The 24,637-nt window shown below is 41.0% G+C and overlaps 1 protein-coding gene across 11 annotated transcripts in view; it reads left to right on the top strand.

The window, feature by feature from the left end:
• TRAK1 (trafficking kinesin protein 1) overlaps positions 1-24,637 on the top strand; it is a 188,298-nt gene that overhangs the window by 121,942 nt on the left and 41,719 nt on the right. For all 11 annotated transcript variants that reach the window (XM_074988230.1, XM_074988228.1, XM_074988225.1 and 8 more), the window contains 2 exons: positions 16,611-16,687; positions 21,904-22,020. In XM_074988230.1, the coding sequence (XP_074844331.1) occupies positions 16,637-16,687; positions 21,904-22,020 (168 nt within the window). In that variant the 5' untranslated portion in view covers positions 16,611-16,636. The remainder of the gene's footprint in view (positions 1-16,610; positions 16,688-21,903; positions 22,021-24,637) is intronic.

The following is a 24,637-nucleotide window of genomic DNA, read 5'->3' as shown; positions in this document are numbered from 1 at the left end:
GCTAAGCGAGGCTCAACCAGCCTGGACTGAGGTAGGCCTGGCAGCTCAGGTAGCAGGTCCCCATGGCCACAGCAGGACCCGGTAGCCACAATGAGCAGGCAGACTTGGGTTAAAATAGTTAACCAGCTATGTACTCTGACCTATTATGGCTGGTCTTATGTAAAGCTTTTTCTGTCTTTCATCTCGTTTATATTAAATTTATCTTTTTACCACTCAAAGCAATTCTTTATCCTCTTTGGTATTACACCTTTCAAATACATCTCTTTTAAAAATTTCTTGTCCCCACTCCATCTTCATTCTGGTTTCAATAAAAGGATCTGGACAGATGATCATTAATTTGTGCTCTTATTCCCTTGATTACTGGGGAAACGGTGACTGTTACACTCTGGTGGAGAATGAAGATGTTGATGCTGTCTTATGCATATGCTGTCACTTCCTGCACAAATTGCTTTGCTACTGCACTATAACAACTTCTCCATTGGTTAGGCTGAGGAGCCACCTCCCTAATAGGCAGGATGTGAGTGATATTTTCTGTTATCAGTATTGCTGTTGAGCAATAAGGGAGACAAATAAGAAAGCGTTAAATACTACTTGTGAAAGATTAGAAAAGAAAGTTAACCTGTATGCAGACTGCATGCTTTGTGAGACTTGCAGACCAAGTGCCAGCTCATGCCAATGCCCCAGGCCGCACTGAATCGGAACAAAACTAGTCTGACTCAACTGTGTGTTAGCATTTTTAAAACAGATGTTAAGTTTCTAGAAATGCGTTTAGTATTTGGGCTTTATTAAATGCTTGTGTGTTGCTGCATTTATTGATCTCACTTATGGTATTTGTATTCCATGTTATAAGATAATATTTAAGTGTTTGGTTTGGAAGTTGAATTCCCACAATCAAAAAAGAAGCATTATCAAGTGTGAAATACTGGTTTTCTACAAGTGCTGGTGTCATCCTGCCCATAAGAAGACCACCTATGGATAGGGCTAAGACTGTGTCATGGAGGTCACAGAATTCATGACTCCCATGACATCTTCCCCTTCAGCCTCAAGGCAGTGGGTCTGGAGCTGTCAGCTGCCCGGTGTCCTGGAGCTCTGAATCGCTGTGGGGGGAACCCCCCTGGAACTTCAGGGGCTTGCATCCAGCAGGAGAGTCTACATAGCGCTGAGCTGCCATGGGCAATGTGGAGGACGCTGGAGCTCCCTGCCACAGCGGGATCACTCCCTTCCTTTCAGCAAGAGGGCTGGGACTCACCCTTGTTTTGTCACAGGTATTTTTAGTAAAAGTTATGTAGCAATCATAGAATATTAGAACTCAAAAGGTCATCAAGTCCAGTCCCTTGAGCTCATGGTTGGACCAAGCACCAGCTGCACCACACTGACAGGTGTTTGTCTAACCTGCTTTTAAACGTTCCACAGCCTCCCTAGGCAATGTATTCCAGTGTTTAACCACTCTGAAAGATTTTCCTAATGTCCAACCTAAACCTGCCTTGCTGCAATTTAATCCCGTTACTGGAACAAAGCCCATTACACTGCTGGAATAAATTGCCTAGGGAGGTTGTGGAATCTCCATCACTGGAGATGTTTAAGAGCTGGTTAGTTAAATATCTATCAGGGAGGGTCTTAGACAGCACTTGGTCCTGCCATGAGGGCAGGGGATTGGATTTGATGATCTCTCGAGGTCCCTTCCAGTTCTAGTGTGTTATGATTCTATACTTGTTGTGCCACCATAGGTTAGGAGAATATTTTTTCTCTCTCCTCCTTGTAATGACCTTTTAGATAATTGAAACTATTATTATGTCCCCTTTCAGTCTTCTCTTTTCCAGATTAAACGTCCCCATTTCTTTCAGTCTTCTCTGATAGGTCATGTTCTCTAGACCTTTAATCATTTTTGTTGCTCTTCTGTGGACCTTCTCCAGTTTGTCCATATCTTGCCTTAAATATGGCGCCTAGAAGTGGACACACTACTGCACTTGAAGCCTAATCAGCACAGAGTAAAGCAGAATAATTGCTTCTCACTTCTTGCTTACAACATTACTGTTAATATATCCCCAAATTTTTTTTTCAGCTGTCACCCTGCTGGTTCATATTTAGCTTGTGGTCCACTATGGTCCCTAAGTCCCTGTTACTTACGCAAAAATCCTTGTCACTCCCATGTTCTAAGAGCACACACCTTAACCCAGTTCCAAAAGCTTAAGGTGTAACCCTATTAATTTAAATACCTGTCCTTACCCAATTTCTAAGGCCTAGGGTATATCTTCCTGTGGGTTTGCAGGACCTTTTAAAATGAAAGAGCCTTACTTCATATCCTACTTAACCTCTATTAACAATCATCAAAAATGAAGTGTGTCTGTCCCATAAAAGCTCATCACCTAATAAGGCACTACAGGACTGCTTTTTTGTTTTCTGCTAACCACACAAAACAAATGAAATTATTTTGATGGCCAGTCAGGATCAGGTCCATCTGGGAGACTCCAGCTTGAGTGGTGTCATTGGCATATGCTTGAGGTCTAGAAGCTCTATTCTTGGAGCAGTGGAGTTGCTTCCCAAAGAATTTTCTTTTGGTCCCCAGTTTTATATAGTAAAACTTGAGTCCTGCTTAGCTATACCTTAACTGATTTATTTTACTAAAGTTTTACTAACCAGTCCAAAGGTATTTTAACAGTTACCTAACCAATCATACCCCACCACCTGAATTGGTTTACACCTAGCAAAATTAATTCTACAGCAGACAGAAACTATTAAAAATCAGACGAAGATCATACAGGTGAACAATAGGAAAGTGAAGTATCAGAGGGGTAGCCATGTTAGTCTGGATCTGTAGAGCAACGAAGGAAGCATCTGAAGAAGTGAGTTTACTCACGAAAGCTCATGCTCTAAACTTTTCTGTTAGTCTATAAGGTGCAATAGGAAAGTGAAGACCATAATCACACAATGTGGCTTTCACCCCAGCTATTCATTAATTAGCTATTGTTAGCTTCCTGCCAAACACAGTGCTGTCAAACGAAGTTTTCTTTTGCACATCTTGAGATCTGTTTCTTTATCTGGTGATAGTGGAGACCATTAGGACAAGATCTCATTAACAGCCTGCTATTGCATTATTTTAGTGCAAGTTAGATGGAATATGAGTATGTGACTCTGTGCTTTTCAGTTATGCTGCTCTTTCAGTCTGGCTGCTGAGGAAGGCATAGGCTTGAAGCCTCCCAATATGGTCACAGGCCTTCCGGTATGGCTACAGAGAAAGCCTTTGTTCTTAGTCTCTTCCAGCAGTACTCCTACTTAAGGCAGTCGTTTCTCATTTTGTATGTATGCAACTGATTATTCCTTCCTAAATGCAGTATTTTGCATTTATCTTTATTGAATTTCATTCTGTTTATCTCAGACCATTTCTTCAGCATGTCCAGATCATTTGGAATTATAATCCTGTTCTCCAAAGCATTTGCAATCCATCCTAGTTTGGTATCAGCAGCAAACTTTATAAGCATATCCTCTATACCATTATTTAAATCATTGATGAAGATATTGAACAGAACTGTTCCCAAAACTAATTCCAGTGGAACCGTTCTTGTTATGTCTTTCCAGCATGACTATGAACCACTGATAACTACTCTCTGGGAATGGTTATTCAACCAGTTTTACCACCCACCTTATAGTAAACCTGTCTAAGTTGTATTCCCAATGTCACAGGCTTCTGTGAAATTTTATTTATTGCCCATGACTTTTACTTAAAAAAAAACAAAAAACTGACAGTCTTAACCTTACCTCTAGACACCACTTGAACCATTGTGGAACATCAGTGAGCAAAATAATTTTGAGTCTTCACCCACCCATCAACCTCCGGAAGAGGGGACATGCACAAACTCTTGCCACATCACACTTTGAACTCAGGGGCAAAGGAATAAAAATCCCAGACTATCCCAGAGTAGAAGGAACTGTGGCACTATGTGGCATGGAATTTGAAGAGGTTAATATTTTGAAGCTTAAGCAAGGGATCTCTAAGCTGATTAGCTTGGTTCAGACCTAAAGAACAGATGGAGCTTGTGTATTACAGCAGCTTCTGTTATCTTTTAAAACCTAAGACTCTAACCCCTGTGTGTGTGTGTGTGTGTGTGTGTGTGTGTGTGCGTGCGCGCGCGCGCTTACCTGCTTTAACCTTGCAAACAATTATTTCTTTTTTCCTAGTTAATAAATCTTTAGTTCGTTTATTGTAGGCTTGGCTACAAGCATTGGCTTGGATTCCGACATTTGAGGTACAATAGACCTGGAATAAGTTGCTCATCATTTGGGAATGACTATCGTTGTGATTTTTGGTGTGACAAATCAGAGTGCCAAGACGACTTCCTGAGAGTCCATATTCAGGCTGTTACAGTGCTTGAGGAGTTCACAATTGATCCTTGACTGGCAAACTCTAATTATAGAACAGACAATTTGGGATGTGTGTCCTGGTTTGCATTAGTCTGCCTTGAGGTTGGCGCCCAGCATCAGGAGTCAATGGAGAAATCACTAAATACTGTTTTTGGAAGACTGGAGAAGACAGTTACTCTATATCCAGAGCCTCTGCTTATTAAAAGTTTTGCAAACAAACAGGATTCAGACCTGCCCACTCCTGCAAATTCTTGTCATCCAAATTGAGAACTTGTATGACTTTAGTTTGTTCCTTATGCCAACCCTGACCTTGAAAGTATCCTGTGATACCATACAGATATTTCTGATATTGTGGTGTTTCATTTTCCCAGGCAGGTTGTAGAATGCAAAATGAGCAAATGTGACAATAGAAAATATGACACTGTAAGATTAATATGGCAAACAAGTTAAAAGTTTGCTTCAAGAGTAATATGATGGTGGAAGGGTGGGATTGTGTTTTTTGTTTCTGCTTTTTTGAAAGCTTTATATTGCTGAGATCAGTGAAAAGCTGAATTCTTTATCTTGTTTTTACCCTAAGACTAATATTGTAATCAGATTTATGACAAAACAAACATCTGATAAAATATGCAGTAGCAGCAAGTTTCCAAGATCTATACATTCAACAGCCCCATGAAACCTGCTTCTCGTGTCATTAAGGAATAATTTACAAAGGTGACTTCACTTAGTAAAGCCCTGCCCTCAAACAGGTGTAACAATGTAAGTATCGGTTTGTACTTCCTTGTTGCTAGGATACTTTTTGGAAGCTACGATTCATTTAGAATAGGGGGATAAAAATTGTCAAATGAACTAATTCTTAGATTTCAGAACACTAACTCTTGCTGATGTGAAATGTACAAGTAGCGCTATTAAATAAATGTAACAACTTTCAAGTCTGATATGCTGAACAAAATATTTTGAGTAATTATTAGATGGTTCCTCCCACAGCTCGTCTCTCTATTTTTTTCAAAGGTGTTGTGTGAGTAATGATATACGGAAGTGAATAGCCAGTAGTTTTAGTTGAAGTATGTTAACTGAGGAGGAAGATAACTCTTTCATGGGGACTTTATTTGGGTCATTTCTCAAATGTTGCCTCAAAAAAGATGGCTTGCCATCTCCTGAGGTGCTAAGGCATAGGACAGTTTCTGCCTTGAAATGATTTTAGCAATGTCAGTAAACGAATCCATTAATGAAGAGGAAAGCTTTGAATCTGCTTGTGAGAATGAATGTGAGAACATACAGAGGTTTCACAATGAAAACCTTGATATCATGGAAGAAGGTACTTTTTATATGCAGTTTAAAACCTTTTATGCTTATAAAATGGGCCATGAAATAGTTAAAGTGGGCTTAGAGATTTTTAAAGATTTTAAATTACACCTAGAAACAGATTGTTTGGTGGTTTGATTCTGTGAAGGTTATAGAGTAAGTGCACTGTAAATTAAATCTGAATAAAATGAGAAGTGAACCTGTCTGTCTATAATTTGCCGTAAATGTAGCTTGTCTAGCTCAAGGAATAATTACCTTTTAGTAATAAAAGTTGTCTTTGTGAATTCTTTTCAAATAATTTTTGAGCTACACTATTTGTAGGTTATTTTCCCCCTTCTTTCCTATAGCAGGTAGGTAGGGGCAGCCGTCAGGGAGTTTTCTGTTTGTTTTATGGTTACTTACAGTGGGTAGTTTCAAGATTTGCTATCTTAATATTGTTAAGTTACTTGTGATATGATGGAACATGCATTGCAATGCAAGACAATCAAGAAGACACACTGGAAGTTTGGAGGGACAGTGCTGATGATATGGTTAGTGCTGTCACTGGATTTTCACAAATAACAAGCAGTCGTGTGGCACCTAAGAGAGAGACAGATTCATTAGGTCATGAGCTTTGGTGGGCAAAACCCACTTCCTCAGATTTTCAGTCTTGATCTCCTGACTGCTTTGGAGACAGCCTGCTTTGCCTGTGAACAGGAAACAGGAGGTAGCAGGGAATGTCTTTGTTACTCAAGTGATCCTTCCATCCAATTAAGCGTTTGAACACTGCCTCATGCACTCGATATAGTGAGCAAAACATATGGCGGGTGCAGTTGTATATGCTACAATGTTCCCTCTGAAATGGCAGCTTTATAAATGAATACTGGTACTCCAACGAGCACTGTCCAGTTGTGCTGATATTCAGAGACAGCAGGGGAGATTAACAGAGATTAAAGAGAAGAATAGATTGAGTGTAGAGAGAGTATTTTATGGCCGGAAAGATATTAATCATGATGGCCACAAGGGTGGGGGATGAAGCAAGATCATCTTGTCAAACTCTTGGGCTTGTTCAAAAGGAGGGTGATTTTTTTTTTTTTAAGATTTTACTTTAATTTAGGGGCAAACATGGTAATACTCCTGTTATTTGGGACTTCAATTTGATGTGCTGCTTGTGGTGTTTTTAATCCAGTATATGTCTGTTATGACTCAGTACTACCTCTCCTTACTCACCATTTGAATAAACAACCTACCCGCTTTGCTATGTCTGGTTGCAAGAAAGAGTTGGATATTCCGTAAGCAAGTGTACAGAAAGTAGTTTATGTAAGAAAACATAGGTTAAAAAAGAGGAAGCTTTAAAAGAAGTTATAAGTATCTCTAGTTTTCTAGAGAGGAGCTGAGAGAGGGGCTGATGAGAGCACAAGCACAGAATTCAACACCAAGAAAGAGAGAGATCCAATTATTTCCTGCTAGTTAGGTGGCAAAGGGGGGAATCAGGCAGATAACCGCCTGTGTCTATGCAAACTATTCATAGGGGGTTTTGCTGTGTGCTCCAAATCTCTTCTTTCATGCTACAGGTTGAACCTCTGAAATCTGGGACACTCCGGTCCAGCAACATCCAGAGAGCGGGCAGAAGCTGGCCAGCTTTGGGAAACCACAGGGCTGGAAATCTGGCAGGCTCTGAGGAGCCAGCGGGAAGCCAGCTAAGGCCAGGAAAGGGAGAAGCTGAGAGGGGAGCTTGCTAGGAAGCCGGCTGAGGAGTGGTGGGAGTGGGGAGTGGTGGGGTCCTGGTGGCAGGGGCTAAGAAACTGCAATTGTGGCCAGGAAGCCAGGTATCTGCAGCTGGGCTAGGAAGATAGTGGTCCCATGAGCAGGGCTAGGGACTGGGGGCTGAGAAGCCTGCAGTTCCCCGGCTGGGGTCAGGAACTGGAAGCCAGCATCCAGGGCCAGGGAATTGCAGGCAATGTTGGGGGAAGTGGCCGGGTGGAGAGTCCCGAGGACACTGACCTCCCTTGGTTCAGGACTGCTCAGGTCATGAGGGTTGCTTGGACCAAGAAGGTGCAACCTGTATGGAAATTAAGTGATAGAGGTGTCTGAGTAAAGGCCCGTTAGCTCCATTGCCCACCTGATTGAAAATGGCAAGCAGAATGCCTCTGTTTAACTGCTTAGGTAATTTTGGTGTAGTGACTGACGTGGTTGATAGCGCAATTTTTAGATGTTACTCTCATACCAGTTTCTTGTATGCTTAATAAGGACTAAAACTTGGTGCCAGTCTTGTTTTATGTGTCCTAAAGACCTTCAGCTAGATCTAGACATAGTACATTGATAATCAGTTGCACATTATTTAGATTCTGTTATTTGTGGGACAATGTATGTTCATTAATCAAGCGGCAAGAAAGGGTTGAGCATGTTTTGGTGCTTTTCTTTGGGCTCACTACAGGGGAATTTTGTGTAATGAACATGGCTTATGCTGATTGTTCCAGCCCTTATAGATAGAGAACTTTTAAAAGCTGATCTCTTGCTGTTCAGTGAGCTGGCAGAGGGGATCAAACTGAAAGTGTAATGGCTTTCATATTCTTTGTTGTCAAAGCTTGGCAAAAAAAATTCAAAACTTTTGTCATGTCACTTAGCTGCAGATGAAGATTGTTGCTTGTTTGGGCAACGGGGGAGATAGGGAGGGTGCCAATTAGAAATTAATTACTACAATATATGTTGTTTATCGAAACAAAAAAGCAGTCATGTAGCACTTTAAAGACCAACAAAAAAGGTGGTAAAGTGATAGGGAACAGCCAGCATGGATTTATAAAGAACAAATCATGTGAAACTAATCTGATAGCTTTCTTTGATAGGATAATGAGCCTTGTGGATAGGGAAGAAGCGGTAGATGTGGTATACCTAGAATTTAGTAAAGCATTTGATAAGGTCTCATGACATTCTTATAAAAAAAAAAAAAAAACTAGGGAAATACAATTTAGATGAGGCTACTATAAGGTGAGTGCATAATTGGCTGGATAACTGTATTCAGAGAGTAGTTCTTAATGGTTCTCAATCCTGCTGGAAAAGTATAACAAGTGGTGTTCCGCAGGGGTCTGTGTTAGGACTAGTTCTATTCAATATCTTCATCAACGATTTAGATATTGGCATAGAAAGTACACTTATTAAGTTTGCAGATGATACCAACCTGGGATGGGTTGCAACTGCTTTGGAGGATAGGGTCATAATTCAAAATGATCTGGATAAATTGGAGAAATGGTCTGAGGTAAACAGGATGAAGTTTAATAAGGACAAATGCAAAGTGCTCCATTTGGGAAGGAACAATCCATTTTGCACATACAGAATGGGGAGAGACTGTCTAGGAATGACTACAGCAGAAAGGGATCTAGGGGTTATAGTGGACTACAAGCTAAGTGTGATGCTGTTGCAAAAAAAGCAAACATGATTCTGGGATGCGTTAACAGGTGTGTTTGTGAACAAGACATGACAAGTCATTCTTCCACTTTACTCTGCACTGGTTAGGCCTCAGCTGGAGTATTGTGTCCAGTTCTGGGCACCGCAGTTCAAGAAAGTATAGTGGAGAACATCCAGAATGGAGTTGGAGAAGAATGAGAGACCATGGATGTAAATGGTGCATTTGGCAAATTTAGTGATGAAGGGAGATTGTAGCAGTAACTGGAGACAGAAGTGGCACCAGTGGAACGCTACTGATTTTTGTGGGTAAGGGGAGGCTAGGGCATGTTTGTGATGATAGGGGGGGATCCAGAAGAATATAAAAGATGTGGGGAGTGAGAGGGAGAAAGCAGTTGGATCAAGGGAGGGTAGTAGCAGCTGTGGAGATAGGGTCAAGAGGCAGGTTGAGAGCGGACCAGAAATCTGTGTTGGTGATACATGAGACAGGGAGAACTTTCTGAAAGAGAGAGTAGCTGATCTGTAGTGTGAAAAATCAGTACAATCTTGTACTGTCATGAAGGGAGAGATAAGGGAAATAATCTAGAATGGAGGCAAAAATAGCAAAATAAGTGTTTGGGAGGGGGTGGGGCTTGAAAACCAGAGTTATGCCTGACCTGTTTAGTATTAAAATGCCTTGCAGACCTTGCTCTGTTCTGGTGCGGGTCTGGTTTAGGAAGTCTAACTGTCTTAGGATCTGGACAAAGACATCATTTGGACATGACTGTCCATATTGGAGGTTTCCTAAGTCAGTTCCCATAAACAGGATTCCACTCTAGTTCTGAGTACCTGAGCAATTGGAAACTTCAGGCCAAACACAGAGAAAGCTATTCAAGCAGAGCCACTGTTGATCCTCCCATGTCTGTCCTCTGTATCTTGTTAATCTTGCTCCTGTAGCTTGTCAAAGTTTCTTCAGATTTCTGGACTTGAAATTAATGGGAGAAGCAAGGGAGAGGGATTCATGGTGACTGACTTCTGTGATGCTCAGTGTAGTGGAGAAAACTCCAGTGCGCAGCCTGCCTTAGGGAAACTCTACAAAATGGTCACCAGCTCCAACATTTGCACATGCATTCCCCTTTCCATGGCCTAATTGTTCCCAAATCTTTTGCCTATTTAACAATGAATAATGTAACACATTGTTAGTTTGCTGTATTTGAAACCTTAATAATGGTGCCAACCTGTTGGAACACACTGGGTGAATTGTGATTGTAAACTCCCTTTGCACCATATTTTAGCTGGAGAAATCAGAGCTTTAAAATTTTCAGCAGAAAAAAATTGCTGCTTAGTATAAAGGTGTGTTGTAAATTGACGATTAGTCTTTCAGAAAGAGTAGAATTTGATTATTTTGTTTTATTTTGTCCTGTGTGTTGGTGGTATTACCTATGGCATTTGTAACTTATTTGAAAAAATAGCGACTGTATCTACTTGCTGACCGGCATGTTAAGTTCCTTGAAGTCTATGCGGTGACTTGACAATGACTCTGCTGTTAATCTGCTTTGACCTCTCTCTATTTCACTAAATATTTTTTTCACTGCTACCTGGAAATCTCCCCCACCATTATATTTGGCTGTTATCTCTTGTCCTTTGCTTTAATTCTAAGCATTTTGAGATAGTTGCTCTTTGATATGGTCAGTGTGGCTGTTGTTCTCTAGAACCCTCTGTGCAGCACTGATAATGGTCAGGAATCAGCTTGATGCTTCTGTGGCTTTGAGAAGCTCTGACCAGCAGCAGAAAGTATTTTTGGAGCTATTCTTGAGGGAGAATTCTTGAGCCCTAGAATAGCATATACCAAGGGTCTGCAACCTGCAGCTCTTTAAGGATGACTTCGTGGCTCCTGACACTATAATTACAAAGTTTAAAAAAAACCAAAACCCTGATTATTTTTGATAAATCACGACTATCTAAAAGCCTAAAAATGAAGAACTCATATCTAAATATCAAACAATATATGATTTCAAAACGTTAGATAAGTCTGCCTAGCTTTCTCCAGAGGGAGAGAGAGGTTTGGGAGTGAAAGCCAGGAAGACAGTGGTACAAACACACACGTGAAGTGAGAGGAAATAGAATATGAAAAAAATCTAGTGAACATCCTGCAATAAACGTCTATTGCATTACAAATCATTGTGTGTGCCTGTTCTTAAAACAGGGCTTCCAAAAATATGGGTTGACATTATTTATTAAGGACCATCTGATGCTTGCATGCATTGCTGCTCTAGAATTGAGTTTCTTACCAAATTGCAAAAAATGTCTTTTCTTGCTATTTTTTTTCCACCTGGCATCAACCATCCTACTTCATGGCAATCAGAGGAGGCAGGGCATGGGAGAGAGAGAGAAGACAAAATTTTCTTCACTTTTCCAGCAACCAGAAGAGATGGCACTTCAGAGGTCTCCAGAGATTCAGAGATGGACAGCACTCTATTATTGTTAATAATTAATAAGAATAATTGTATAAGGGATGCACCTAATGGTCCGCAAATGGAACTGGAGCCTCATTAGGTTAAATTCTGTGCAAACATGTAAGATGGCGTGCTACCTATCCCCAAATGCTGCCAGCCTAATTCTAACCAAAAAGGTACCACCAAGTCATTTTACCCTTGTTGTAATCTATGCCTTCGTCCATTTTTCTGCAACTGAAATTAAGATGGTGGGGATGGAGGAAAGAGGTGGTTGGCTTCCTCAGCAGCCCTTTATTCTTCTTACTCTCTTTTAAAATCTCCCTTAAGTTAGTAGATAACTGGTAAAATGTTGAAGCCCTGTCAGTTAGAGTACTAGCTGGAAGTTTTGATGCAAAGAGTAAGTACACATTCTCTTACATGCCTGAGAATGCAGATACCTTAGATAGCCCCTCCCCTCTTCCAAATTAAGATGCAAACCATGTCTTTTCTGGGCATTGTTCCTTCCTTCTGAGTTGTTACATGTCCAAAATCTCATCTCCTGGGAACTTTGCCATTCATTAGTCTTTTAACACCCTGAAAGAAACATTGATATATAAAGCCACATCCTCTTCTAAATTGATACAGACTGTGAGAGAAAATAGTTTCTGGTTTGTGTTTTAGAGCCTGTGCATGATAGGAATTCACGATCTGTATTACAGTTACTACAGTAAACTCATGTTTATCTGCTATTGGATCAACGGGAATGCTCAGATAACCAGAATAATGCTGGCAACCGCAGCTTCCTTTTTTTCCCCCGAGTCCCAGGATGCTACACAAGCCCCACCCCTAAGCCGAGCAGGAGTCCTGGGGTGCTGCCCACCGCCCCACAAGCAGCCCACTGAAAGGTGAACAAGGTAGCAGTTGAGTGGGATCTGGCACCAGGGAAGTGGGAGGAGCTGAATTTGCTTCTTGGGTGTGCCACTGACCGTTGCCTGTGCCTCCCCGCAGCAGCTCTCCATTAATCAGAATATTTGAATATCCAGCAACTTCCCAGTCCTGGGGTTACCGGTTATCAAAGAGTTTGCTGTACATGTACATTTCATTCTGTGCATGCAAAACCCCCCAAACTAAAAAACAGCGCCAATAATTTTCATGAGTCTTGAGTTGTAAACTTAATAGTTTTTCTGTGATCTTCATGCATTTACACTTTTTGTGCCACATGATAATCCTGTAGCAAACGGTTGTTAGCAGGATCCAATGCAGTTTTGTTGGCAACTGCCAACATTTTTCACAGAATTCTTTGGTCTTCAAATCCTGTGATTTTTCTGTCCTCACTTGTGCAACAATTTTATTACCTGATATACCTCTAACTGTAAAATGAGTTGTCTGAAATGCATTTGATTTGGATATTATGATTGTATACACACGGAGATCACCTCCTTCCTATCAGGCTGAACAAAAACACTGCTGATTTGCAAATATGGAAGAAGAGACCAGTAATTCTGCACTGTGGATTTTATGTGACAGTGTGCTGTCCTTCTTTTGTCTTTCTCATATGGTTGTAATGATATAAGGTGGCTAGCATTCATCAGGAACTGGAACAATTCAGAAACCATATTCATTAGGGCAGGTTATTTTTGTTTTCTGTATCTCATTAGCTAAAACGTAATGTCACGAGTCATGCAAAGAAAATGTCTTTAACTCTTCCCCTCAGCCAAACATTTCTCTTTGCATTTTTCATGGCTTTGTTTTCTGTTCTCTTGCTGAAGCATTTTATATTAATCCTGTAATGTTCCTCTCCTGTATCTTGACACCAATTTATTTAGTTTGTTTCTTTAGTCTTTGCTCCAGTGAAGCGTCTGCATACATTTGTAACCTTGCAGTTATAGACAAAGTCAAATTTCTTGTCCAGAGCAGCAATCTTTGTTAAATTTATTATTTTATACAATATTTCAGGGCTCTGGTTAATCATCTATGGTGGAGTTAGGTGTGGTGTTTTGGAAAGGGGCTTCACCACGTAGAAATGCTGCAGCTTTCCAAGTTTGGATCTTTGACTGGAATCTTGGGGCTGAATTTTCATTTACACCGGCTATATAAAGAGAACTCAGATTGCACTTTGAAAGTCCTTTACACCGTCAGAGTGATATAATGGAGGCTTCATCTACATTTTGGTGGTTGCTTATTTTTAACGAGCCCCATCAAACTGTTGGTGATCAAGTTAATTCTTGTGGGTATTTTTGGGGGGCAGGGTTGTTATAAGATTGTCGTGGTAGCCTCTGGAGCGTATTACTTGCTGCTCAAATTATGCTGTACTCTTAATTCAAGGTGAAGGTTGGATTTGGAATATTTCTGTTTGAGTGTAAGTTCATACAGTCTTTATATAGAAAAACATTTATTGAAAATGATAGATTTTGATTTGTGTATGCAATGACTATTTCAGTCATGTAGTGCATGACATGGATTGTCTTGGCATTGCTTCTTAATGTCAACGTGCTGATATCCAGCTTTTAAAGGTTGCGTAGCAGGTTCTGAAGAAATAGTTGAGTTAGCAACTGCACGTACCAGTTCTTATCAACCTTTCTCTCAGTCAAATGACCTTGCTCAGCCCAGAGGAACACCACGCTGTTATCTATTTGCTTGGGTTTTATTGAGATAATTCTAGGTTTTCAGCCACACAAGTTGCCTTAGTCACAAACGCTGGCATTGCTAGTATTTGTTAATGGCAATCCCAAATATTAATTTACTAACATTACTGAGGTAAAGTTGCAGCCATGGAAACTGGGTAGTGAACAATTGTTTTGGATAATAAAATGTTGCTCTGTGTCACTATTTACAATAAGCATTTTAGGCATTGATTTATATATTGTGTCAGAATGTTTATGGTTACAGTAAACCTCTTTATGAATTAACATTTCAAGTTACATAGTTAATGCAAATCTCTCTTCTTCCTGTTACGTTTTCATGAAAAGATTCTTTGTACAATTATTTTCCCAGTTATCTGTTTCATCCATACCCCAGATTTTTGCAAGTTAAAATATTTCTTGCCAAAAAACAATTGGTTTCTGTGAACATTTGGTTTGTAAATGCAGCATGTTTGTTTACACTGTAGTGTGTATTTATTCTGTTTCATACTTATCGTAATCAGTTTTTGGGGTGTATGTTTCTATAAGCTTGTAGATAGCACTTGCTAATTTTAAGTTAGATTTTTAGCAGTGTAATATAAAATGCCTGAATCTGCATTCTTTCTGCAAGCAGTCCTATGGAGTTCTCTGGTGTAACTTGCGAGGCTAAAGTTAAGGATGTGCATAAATATTTACAGAATTTGGTCCTAAAATGCTTTGGCATTCTAGGTTGATAAGGCAACAGGCTGTCTAATCTACTATTTGCTATGTTAGTGTATGTCAGTTGCATGCCACCTAATCTGTGGTATCAGGTTTAACCCCACAGCACACAATTATTTTGAAGTAATTTGGACTTGATTTCTTTTCACTAAATTAACCACCGTAGAACAACATAGCCTGAACTGTGTATCGTCTGTAATTGAGACTCTGTTAAGGAGAAATGCACTGTGAAGAATAGTTTGCCTAACAGCAGTGTGTCCTTCAGAAGTTGGTGTAATCTAATATAACTCTGTTAACAGTCCCTTTTTTCCAAATCGAATGTTTAACCCATAAAAACAATGGTGGAGGGAAAAGAAGGTTGTGTAAGAGTGAAATAGGAGCTGATGTGGTTTTTATTTTTCCAAATTTATTTGTATTCTGTTTATACATCTCAGTGTCTCTGAGACTGAAACCAGGTTGCTAGGTCTCCTTCAAGAAGCCATGCAGTCAGACAAAATTTTTCCCAAATTATTCAGCAGTGTGATAATACTGGTTTTATTTAAGTGCATCACATCTATTTTGGTTATGTATTGCTTCATCTTATAATACAGACTGAATCTCTCTCATCTGGAACTCTCATTCTGCAAGCTCCATAACCCAATATGATTTTAGTTAGCTGAATGACCACTTATCGTGGGTATAGCCAAGTTTCCCATGTCCCCATAAAGTTTGTTTCCAGCCACCAGTCCTGGCTCTCAGTGTTCTGTGCTGTTATTTAGCTGTAATTTACCACTAAATGTCTTCTCAGAGCCCAGTAAGCAGTGGAAGTGTTGGTAATGTGCTGGAAAGCATTGCTGTCCTGTCTTCTGGCAAATTCTCTCATCCAGCATCGGTCAGGTCCTGAGGGTGCTAGAGGAGAGAGGTTCAACCCGTACTATTGCCTCGTGGCATGCTTTAGTTACTGAATACATTTCAAGGGATATTATACTTGAGGCATTAACAATCAGAATTATATATTTTATATGTAGTTTACAGCCTTATGTGATGGAGCCTAATTTTGCCAACCCCCACCCCGCACGCGCACGCACACGCACACGCACATGCACAGAGCAGTATCTGCTGTGAGTTGTCCCATTGGTTCTACTCCAGGAGAGACTAATGGTATCAGGCACAGCTTGGAGTGAAGGTGACACAATTCTCCTTTTTTATGTATGTCTGTTGAAGTGTGCATTTATTAATCTAGCTTTACTTAAAATGTTTTTCCATTGAGTTTAGAGTGATTGTTCATTGATTGTCTCTTAATGATTTGAAAACGTATCCAGTTCTGTCATGACTGGCTTTTAACTGCTCTGTCTTCCCCCTTTTGCTTGTAGATTCCAGCAAGATGCACTTTATTTTATTTTATTTTTGTTTAAAAAGGGGGGTTTTAATTTACATTGGCTCAAAAGTAAATGTAACTGTTCCACACAGAAAATTCCAGGTTTGAGGGTCTGAGTTTGTTTCACTATTGAGCACTGTAATTTGTATGGGCTTTAAAACACTTCAGATTGAGCAGAAGGCCTTTAAAACTACTAAAATTACAATTCATACAGAACTTGAAAAAAATTGACAAAATCAAATGCCTTCTGCAAAACAGAAATGCCAGTCTTCTTAGTTCAATGTGAAACATTAAATATGTATTTTTGTTTTAATTCATTTTCATATTTCTTACTTTTTTCCTGACATGTAGATATAATTTAGATTAATATTAAGTTTGATTCATATTTTTGCAAGTAAATAATTTTTTTGTTTAAAGGCAGATATAATTAATTCATGTGTTTTTGTTTTCCTGCAGTTTTATGTGCTGAAAGAGTGGGCCAGATGACTAAAACATACAATGATATAGATGCTGTTACACGTCTTCTAGAAGAGGCAAGTAGTATTTTTTATGCAGCCGTTCCCTTTATGAGAAAGATGCAACAGACGGTGAAAGAATGTGTTGATAGAAATTGTCCCATTTGTTTTCAGTCCTGCTGAAACAAATATTCTAAATGCACATTTGCTTCATGTCAGCGATAAGAGATGTGCCTTTGTTAATAAAAGGTGCTTAGTTCATGTCATTTGTACAGATTTACCACATATGTGCATACCTAACTAAAGCAGGTTTAGCTTGCTATTGCCTGAATACCAAAGGGACAGAAAACAGTAAGGTTCACATGAAATCATGATATTAGATGGAAGGAAGAGTGGAGGGAATGTATTCTTATCTTTCTTTTCAAAATATACACTGTATTATGAATGGTTTATTTTTTAAAAAGCTAAAGCACATAAAGCTTTCAATGAGATGAAGGAGGAGATGATAGAAGTTTATAAAATCATTACTGGTGTGGAAAAAGTCAATCAGAAAAAGTTATTCGCTTGTTTCCATAACGTAAGAATTAGAGGTCACCAAATAAAATTAATGGGTAGCAGGTTTAAAACTAACAAAAGGAAGTATTTCTTCACACACTGCACAGTCAGTCTGTGGACCTCCTTGCCAGATGACATTGTGAAGACCAGTACTTTAACAGGGTTCAAACAAGAAATAGGTAGATTTATGGAGATTAGGTCCTTCAATTGGTGTTAGCCAGGATGAGTAAGAATGGTGTCCCTAGCCTCTGTTTGTCAGAGGTTAGAGATGGATGAAGGAGAGGGATTACTTGATTGGCTATTCTGTTCATTTCCTATGGACACCTGGAATTGGCCACTGTCAGAAGAAAGGATACTGGGCTAGATGGATGTTTTATCTGACCCAGTAAGGCCGATCTTATGTCAGTCTATTTTATTACTTATACAGGAAACCCTAGAGATACGCACAATCAAGTTGCACATGTCTCAGGTTTACACAATCCTCAAGTCAGGCTGCTGTCCCTGACAGACAGCTGCTTGCAGCACCGATTCCTGTAGCTGGTTTGTCTGTGATCAGGGCTCCCCTGCTGGGGAGCCCAGCGGGCACACAGCTACTTGTGGCGTGGTTTCCTAGAAACCATTGGGCAAGCAGCTATGTGACCCCCAGCTGGGAGAAACATGGCTGCCCCCTCCACTTCCCCAACCCCTACCCCCCAATTTACATGAAATTCAATGTACGCAGAGGTTGCCCAGAGTGCAACCTCCATGTAAATCAATGAATTACTGTAGTTGATATGTGATTATAATCTTTGGAAAATATATAGGTACCAAATTGTAAACAATGCCTTCTCTTTAATTTACTTTTCTTTGCCCTATCTCCAAGTTCTTTGTTGCAGTCTGGTGCCTTTTTATTTTTTACAGCCACCATAACATTTAGCCATTAATTTATTTGTGCTTGTGGTTAAACATTTCAAGTAATATCAGAGAGAAAGAAGTGACTTACAGAATTAAATTTTTATACTCACTAGATATCCTAACAACATAATATTAATTGATGAAAACACATTCTACTTTTGAATCAAAGGTATGCATATATTTTTGGAAATTGTTTTCAAGGCACTATTCAGCTGAAGAACAACAATGTTGTCTTTGTTCTTGACAGTTCAGAATTTAAACCGTAGTATTTTGGTCTGCTTTGTATTGTGTTAATGCTGCATTTGTTTCACACTACAAAGCTCTCTTGGTGCAGCGGGCCCGTTTCATTCAGTACTAACCCAAAGTACCTGAATTGGTACGTTCTTTAACCATGAATCTGCAAAGAAGGGCACAAGGGCTTGCCTGCAGCATTGTAGCTTGGTCAGGGAACTGATGCCTTTGGTCATGCTTCCAACTGAAATCTTTAAAACCAGTTCCCGACGTACTGTTCATATGGAACCCGGGACACTTCCCTTACAAAGCTGATGCCCAGCACACCATTGATGACTCTTCTAATCAGTCTTGTATTATGCGTTCATGTCATGCTCCTTTTGTTTATTTGCTTAGAGATTCATTTGCATGGTTTGTAAGCAGGTATTGTATCCATCTGGAAACTTACAAATATCCCCTTGTTTGCTTTGAATATGGAAACTCTTAAATTCTCTAAGCCACACAGTCACATGGTATTGTGGTGTTTATTTTATTTACATACCTAACACACAATCATTTTTCTACCTGCCGGTTGTTCTGAGGTGATAGTGCCTTCCATCACCCCTTCTAGGAGTGACCCAGCTGGGCACTCTGCAGCTGCTCCTCCCTGAGTCTATAGCTGTATCAGTGTTTTCTTGGGGAACCAGGTAGAGGGACAATATTCTGAGCCTCTATTCTAAAGCAGAGTGAGTTCTTTCTTCCCTATTTGGATATTAAAGGCCATGTGACCTAACAATGGGGAATTTTTGCGAAATTCTTTAATGTTGCTCAGTAAGAGACTGTGCATTGCCTATTGAGATGGAATTCCTTGACAAATAGCTTTTTCTCATACATACATGTGTGGGACCCCACTCCTCTCCCCCAAAGAGTTATAATCCTCCAATTAGATATGACAGGTCACAGTATCTGAGTACACTTATCCCTCATTTAATGAGTACTTTACTTATGCGTACTCACTAAAATGAGGGACACATATACTTACTGTTGTTCACTATGCAAGTGAACTTCCCCTGCTTATATGAGCCAGCCACGGGGTCCCTGGCCGGGGCACAGGGATACCTGCAGCACCGTGGCTAGAGCTGAGCTGGCCGCAGAGTCTCTGGCTGGGGAGCGAGGAGATCCGCAGCCCAGCCCGGCCTGCTCCCAACATTCTCCCTGCGGCACCTCCCCATGCACACACACCGCCGCGCCTGGTCTCAACATTCCCTCAGCCCCCCCTCCCAATGCAACCCCCTCAGCCCACTCCCAACACCCACCCCATCCCGTTTCAAACCCCCTGGCCCATTACCCCCCACAAGGTACCTCTGCTGCAGCCCGGAGGAGCAAGCCTCCGCCTTTTCCACCAGAGCCGTCAGCAGGTTCAAACCTCCCTTCCACGCATGGCCCCAAACTGCCCTCAGCCTTTAACCCTCCCCAACCCCCGCCCCCCCAGCAAGGTTCACTTACCTTTCCAAAGCAGTGCCACATGCTGCCACTCCTTCCCTGAGTTAGGAGCATTAGGAACCAATCAGAGACTTTTACATGTATTTTAAGGATAATTTAATATCCCTATTAGGAGTTTTCGCCTATGAGCAGAAAGTTGGGAACCGATTGTGCTCGTATTGTGAGGGATGAGTGTAATCACAATCTTTAGTGTATTTACCCTAACCCTGCAAGGTAGAGAAGTGCCATTGTCCCCGTAGCCCCAAAGTGAGACCCAAAGGGTATGCCCACGCTACAATTAAGAACCCATGCCTAGCCTATGTCTTGGGTTTATCAGGCAGTTCATTTGCATTCCAGATGTTTGGGCTTGGACGGGAACATTGGCTCTGGGATCCACTGGGCATTCCTTCCACTACATAGTGCTATCTGCTGCAAGTATTTTTCTTTTCCATTTGTCCTTGTGCAGTGGCCCAGCTGGAGAACATTGGTCTGTTACACACCATTAGCATGTTTTGTTTGGCTTTCTGGGATTTTCATGGCCAGGAACACTAATTTTGGCTGGATAGACCCTTGGTTTCAAATGCAAAAGTACACTTAGCATTCCATATTAGAAATCACTTACTTTGCAGCTCTGGTAATACTGCTTTTATTAAAACCTTCTTACATTATTTAGGTGTTACGTCAGTACTGGTAAGTGATATCTTCTTTTCTACTCTTACACTGTGCTCGAAATGCATAAAATTATTGTGAGTCTATCACCGGCAATGACTCACCAGCTTCTTATCACAGACATTATCTTTATTCATATTGCAATCGTGCTGAATGCAACAGTTGTCAGCCAAAATAAACAAGCACAGAATACATATTTTTAGCAAATAAACTGAAAGGGATAAGACTAATTCTCAAAGGAAGAAACTGAGCAAGTGGAGAGAAGGCTATACTAGGAAATTGGCACCATTACTGCAAGTAGACTTTTACAGGTGTAACAGTAAAAATGCATCTTAACCATTCAAAATCATACAAGTGCTGCAAATGTGTGAGACCCAAAATTCATTGCCCTGTCCAAGAAGGGCTCTCTCTCTAGTGTCTCAGACCTGCTGATACTTGGGTACGTGATTTAATGTTCGGTGTGTACATTGGCAGGATCAGTTACCCAGACGCTAGTACATTTAACACAGTTTACTGTCCAGGCAGGCTAGGGTCGGTCCTATGTCAGTGAGCGAGGGAAGAGAGAGTGTAAAGAACCTCTTTCTGTGACCTTAGGCATTGGATGGAGGAAGCAGGATATCTTCAGGCTAGTCTGACTGATGGGCTAGCCAGCCCTATGGAAGGGAAGAAAGGGGAGGAGAGGAGCATGATAATAGAGCTGGCCCAATCCAGGGGTTCAGTAAGGCACATTTTACCCTATCAAAAGGTGACATAGCTGCCATGTGTGAGCTCTTTCATCTGTACAGCAACAGGACTTTCTTGGGAGCCCCCACAGGCATGTTGGCTGTATCTGTTCCCTCGAAGTATTTCACTTGTGCCCCCTATCTCAGTGCAGGAGGCAGGAACTTTAAACAGTAGTTTGGTCTGCTGATTTTAACCTAATTGCCTCTTTTCTGAACCTATCGAAAGGTGGTATAGTGCACATTCACAGCTGCTGAGTAAATTTTACTGTTACTGGATTTTTTTTTCAAGTGGAGCAAAGGTGCAGCTGAGAAGCACATTAACATACCCAAGTGCATTCTGTGTCCTTGTATTGATAATGTGTTGTATTGGAGCCCTTAAGATATAGTCTGTGGTGCTCTCTACAAAAGGTGCAAAGAGAAAATTGCGTGGTTACTGAGAGTAATTTTTCAAATAGAATAAAAGAGCTGGAATTAGATTTGCTTTCATTAATGCTTTTAAATTAGACAGTAAGACTGCTTTCATTTGTATGGTTCATTAACTGCATGTGTCCGTTTTTCTGCATTAGTAGGTGTAATCTAAGTGGGAATAGGACAAGTAAATGAGCAAAAATTGTTGGTTTCTTTAGGTTTGAAGAATATTCATTTTTTCCTTTTTTTTTCTTCCCTAACATAGATTTAGCCTTTTTTGCCATGGAAGAACCAGTTATTTTCTAAGTGAATAAAAGCATTGGAAATCAGTGATCTTTTCTTTCTCTTTTCCAGAAAGAGCGAGATTTAGAATTAGCTGCTCGAATTGGCCAGTCATTGTTAAAGAAGAATAAATCACTGACAGAGAGAAATGAATTCCTTGAGGAGCAAGTAGAACATATCAGGGAAGAGGTAAGGTCAGACGTGTGTACTATCGCTACATCTAATGGCACAGCAGTTCCAGAAAAACTCTTCCCTCTAGCTTGTGCATAATTAACTTTCTGATGATTTGTGTATAGGATGCCCAGTCTGAACTATGGCAATTATAATGGAGTACTTCTACAAATATGATAGATCAGTGCCACTGAGAGCTGCTGCAGCCCTGGGGGGCAACAGCGGAAGGGGCAGGGCCTAGGGCATTCACTCCTTGGCGCTGGGGCCTGCTTGCCCCACTCCCTCCTAATTTTGCTCAGCCAGAGCTACACTGCTGTAGCACTTCAAAGGAGCCTAGAGCCCCAGTTGCTGATGTTTCTACTTTGGCAATGGCTGTGGCTAGAGGTCCAGGCCCCTTTGAAATGCCAGGCCTGGAGGCAGTTGCCCCATACGCCTGCTCGCACCCCACCCATGACAGGCCTGTAGGAGATCATTTGGACTACAGGGCTCAAACATTTTCCTCCCCCCTGACAAAATTAAAAAAAAAAAAATGGTAAGCCGTTGGATTTTGCTCCATCTCTGGACAAAATCTTCCTTAAACGTGTTTCTCTTTGTTCTATTTTGCTTCTTCCCCTTTCTCCCTTATTTAAATCCCATTATGACCTTGTTCCCTTCATTTCCCTATGTTTTCTCCCCACCTCTTTCTAAGTTCTTCCTCTCCCATTTCTCTTACTCCACTTCTCTAACTCCCTTTTTGTATAAGTTCATTGCTTGCTCTTCTGGTTCCACACACTTCAGCTGTTTTCCCTTTTATTCCTTCTCCCCACAGAGCTTAATGGGTCTTAGCTTTCTGTTTGTTTTTCTCCTTTTTCGTCTGTCAGAGAATATTTTTCATCCCTTCTCCCCTTTTTCTGTATTCAAACTGATTTCAGTTTTGTTTTTAAATGGAAACACTTAAATATGGAACCATGCAGGTGAACATGAGCATCAAGCCACTCCATTTAAAGCATATTATTAATCTAAGGTGAGGTTTTGATCATGGCCATCATGTGCATTGTACCTTCTGAACCCCTCCAGTATTGCACCTCTTTAACATACCCAGCTTCACATCTACCAGGTGCTTGAATGGCTCAGGATAACTTACTGGGTGGGTTTGTAACCTGCTGAGTAATGCTTATTCAACATATGACCTGCTTCAGTGAGCAACCAAGTGACTTGGTGGTTTAAAGAAGTAAGGTATTAAACAGAACTAGTAGTCTAAGACTATTTGTGTGTGCAGCAGCTCTGCCTGGTGCCATGGGCCTGGGGGCAAGGTGGAGCGAGGGCCCAGATGTCTGCTGTGGAAAGGGCTGGTCTTGGGTCAGTCAGCCCTGGCTCCCGCTTCCCCTCAAGCTCCCTCTGAGCCACCTGCAGAGTGGCACATGGCACTCTGTGACAGTTCAGAGGGCCCCAGAGCTTTGGCGATGGTGACAGCTGGAGCTCCAGGCCCCTTTGGAAATGCTAGGCACAATCAAGCCATTTCCTCCCTCGTTGGCAGGCCTGCGTATGTGCTGCAAACAAGGTATTATAACTATTTCAGAAACATCAAGAGTTCTGAAAATTATCTGTGTTGTATTTATTTATTGTATCTCCCTGAGGAGAGAGCCAGGCTCGCTAGAAACATCACAACATAACATGTTAGCTCACTGCCAGGCTGGGACCCTTCCACAACCACTTGGTGACCCAGAGTTGTAGGTGCACTTTTGGAGGGGGGGAAGAAAATGTTGGGCGTTCCATAGTTGATGGAAGGAGTTGAAAACAGGGAGGTTTTATAAAGTGGTGTTTTATGGAAGCTGCCGTGGAATTTGTAGTAAGATAAATCTGAGAGATGATGTAATGAGCAAGTTGTGGGTGAGGCAGTCACATGTGTATGATGCGTGGAAATACACCCTATCTAAGAAGGTGATTTCTATGGGGAAATTCCACAGGTGGGTGACAAATGAATTACTCACCCTTCTTTCACTGAACTGCCAGTTTGGCTGCATTATTCATGTATTTCTGAAACAAGATTGACTTAATCCATCTAGGAAATTACCAGCTTCCCAGTACAACCCACACCTCTCTGTTAGCACAAAATATTAGGGTTTAAAATCATGACTTTTGTGTGTGTAGATAACATGATAACTATGGCCACTGACTTCTCAACCAAAGGGATACAAAAAATAGTCCCTATAAAGAAAGTTATTTTAAGCTCGCTAAAATGTTCTTCCAATAGTTTCAATAGTGTCATATGTCTGCAGCATATGACACACATGGGCTGTGTCTACACTACCACCTTCCTTCGAAGGAGGAGTTGTGGGGGTATTAGGGTGTTGGGAGTTTACTAATGAAGTGCTGCCATGCATAGGCAGCACTTCATTAAGCAAATTCCCTCCCGTGGCAACTCTGAAGTTTTAAACTTCGAAGTACCAGCACGCGTTTAGCTGCGGTTCACTTCCTGGTACTTCGAAGTGCTTGGGCAGTCCCCCCCAAATTTTGAGGAGTAAGGGGACTTCAAAGTTGCCCCAGCACTTCTAAGTACCAGCAGGTGCGCCACAGCTAGATGCTTGCCATTACTTCGAAGTTTAAAACTTGAGAGTTGCCTGGGGGTGGGGGGCAGAATTTGCTTAATGAAGTG

This window comes from Carettochelys insculpta, chromosome 2, assembly GCF_033958435.1.
Source record: "Carettochelys insculpta isolate YL-2023 chromosome 2, ASM3395843v1, whole genome shotgun sequence".
NCBI lineage: Eukaryota > Metazoa > Chordata > Testudines > Carettochelyidae > Carettochelys > Carettochelys insculpta.
Note: the sequence above shows the minus strand (reverse complement) of the source record. Positions and strands in the feature narration are given on the sequence as shown.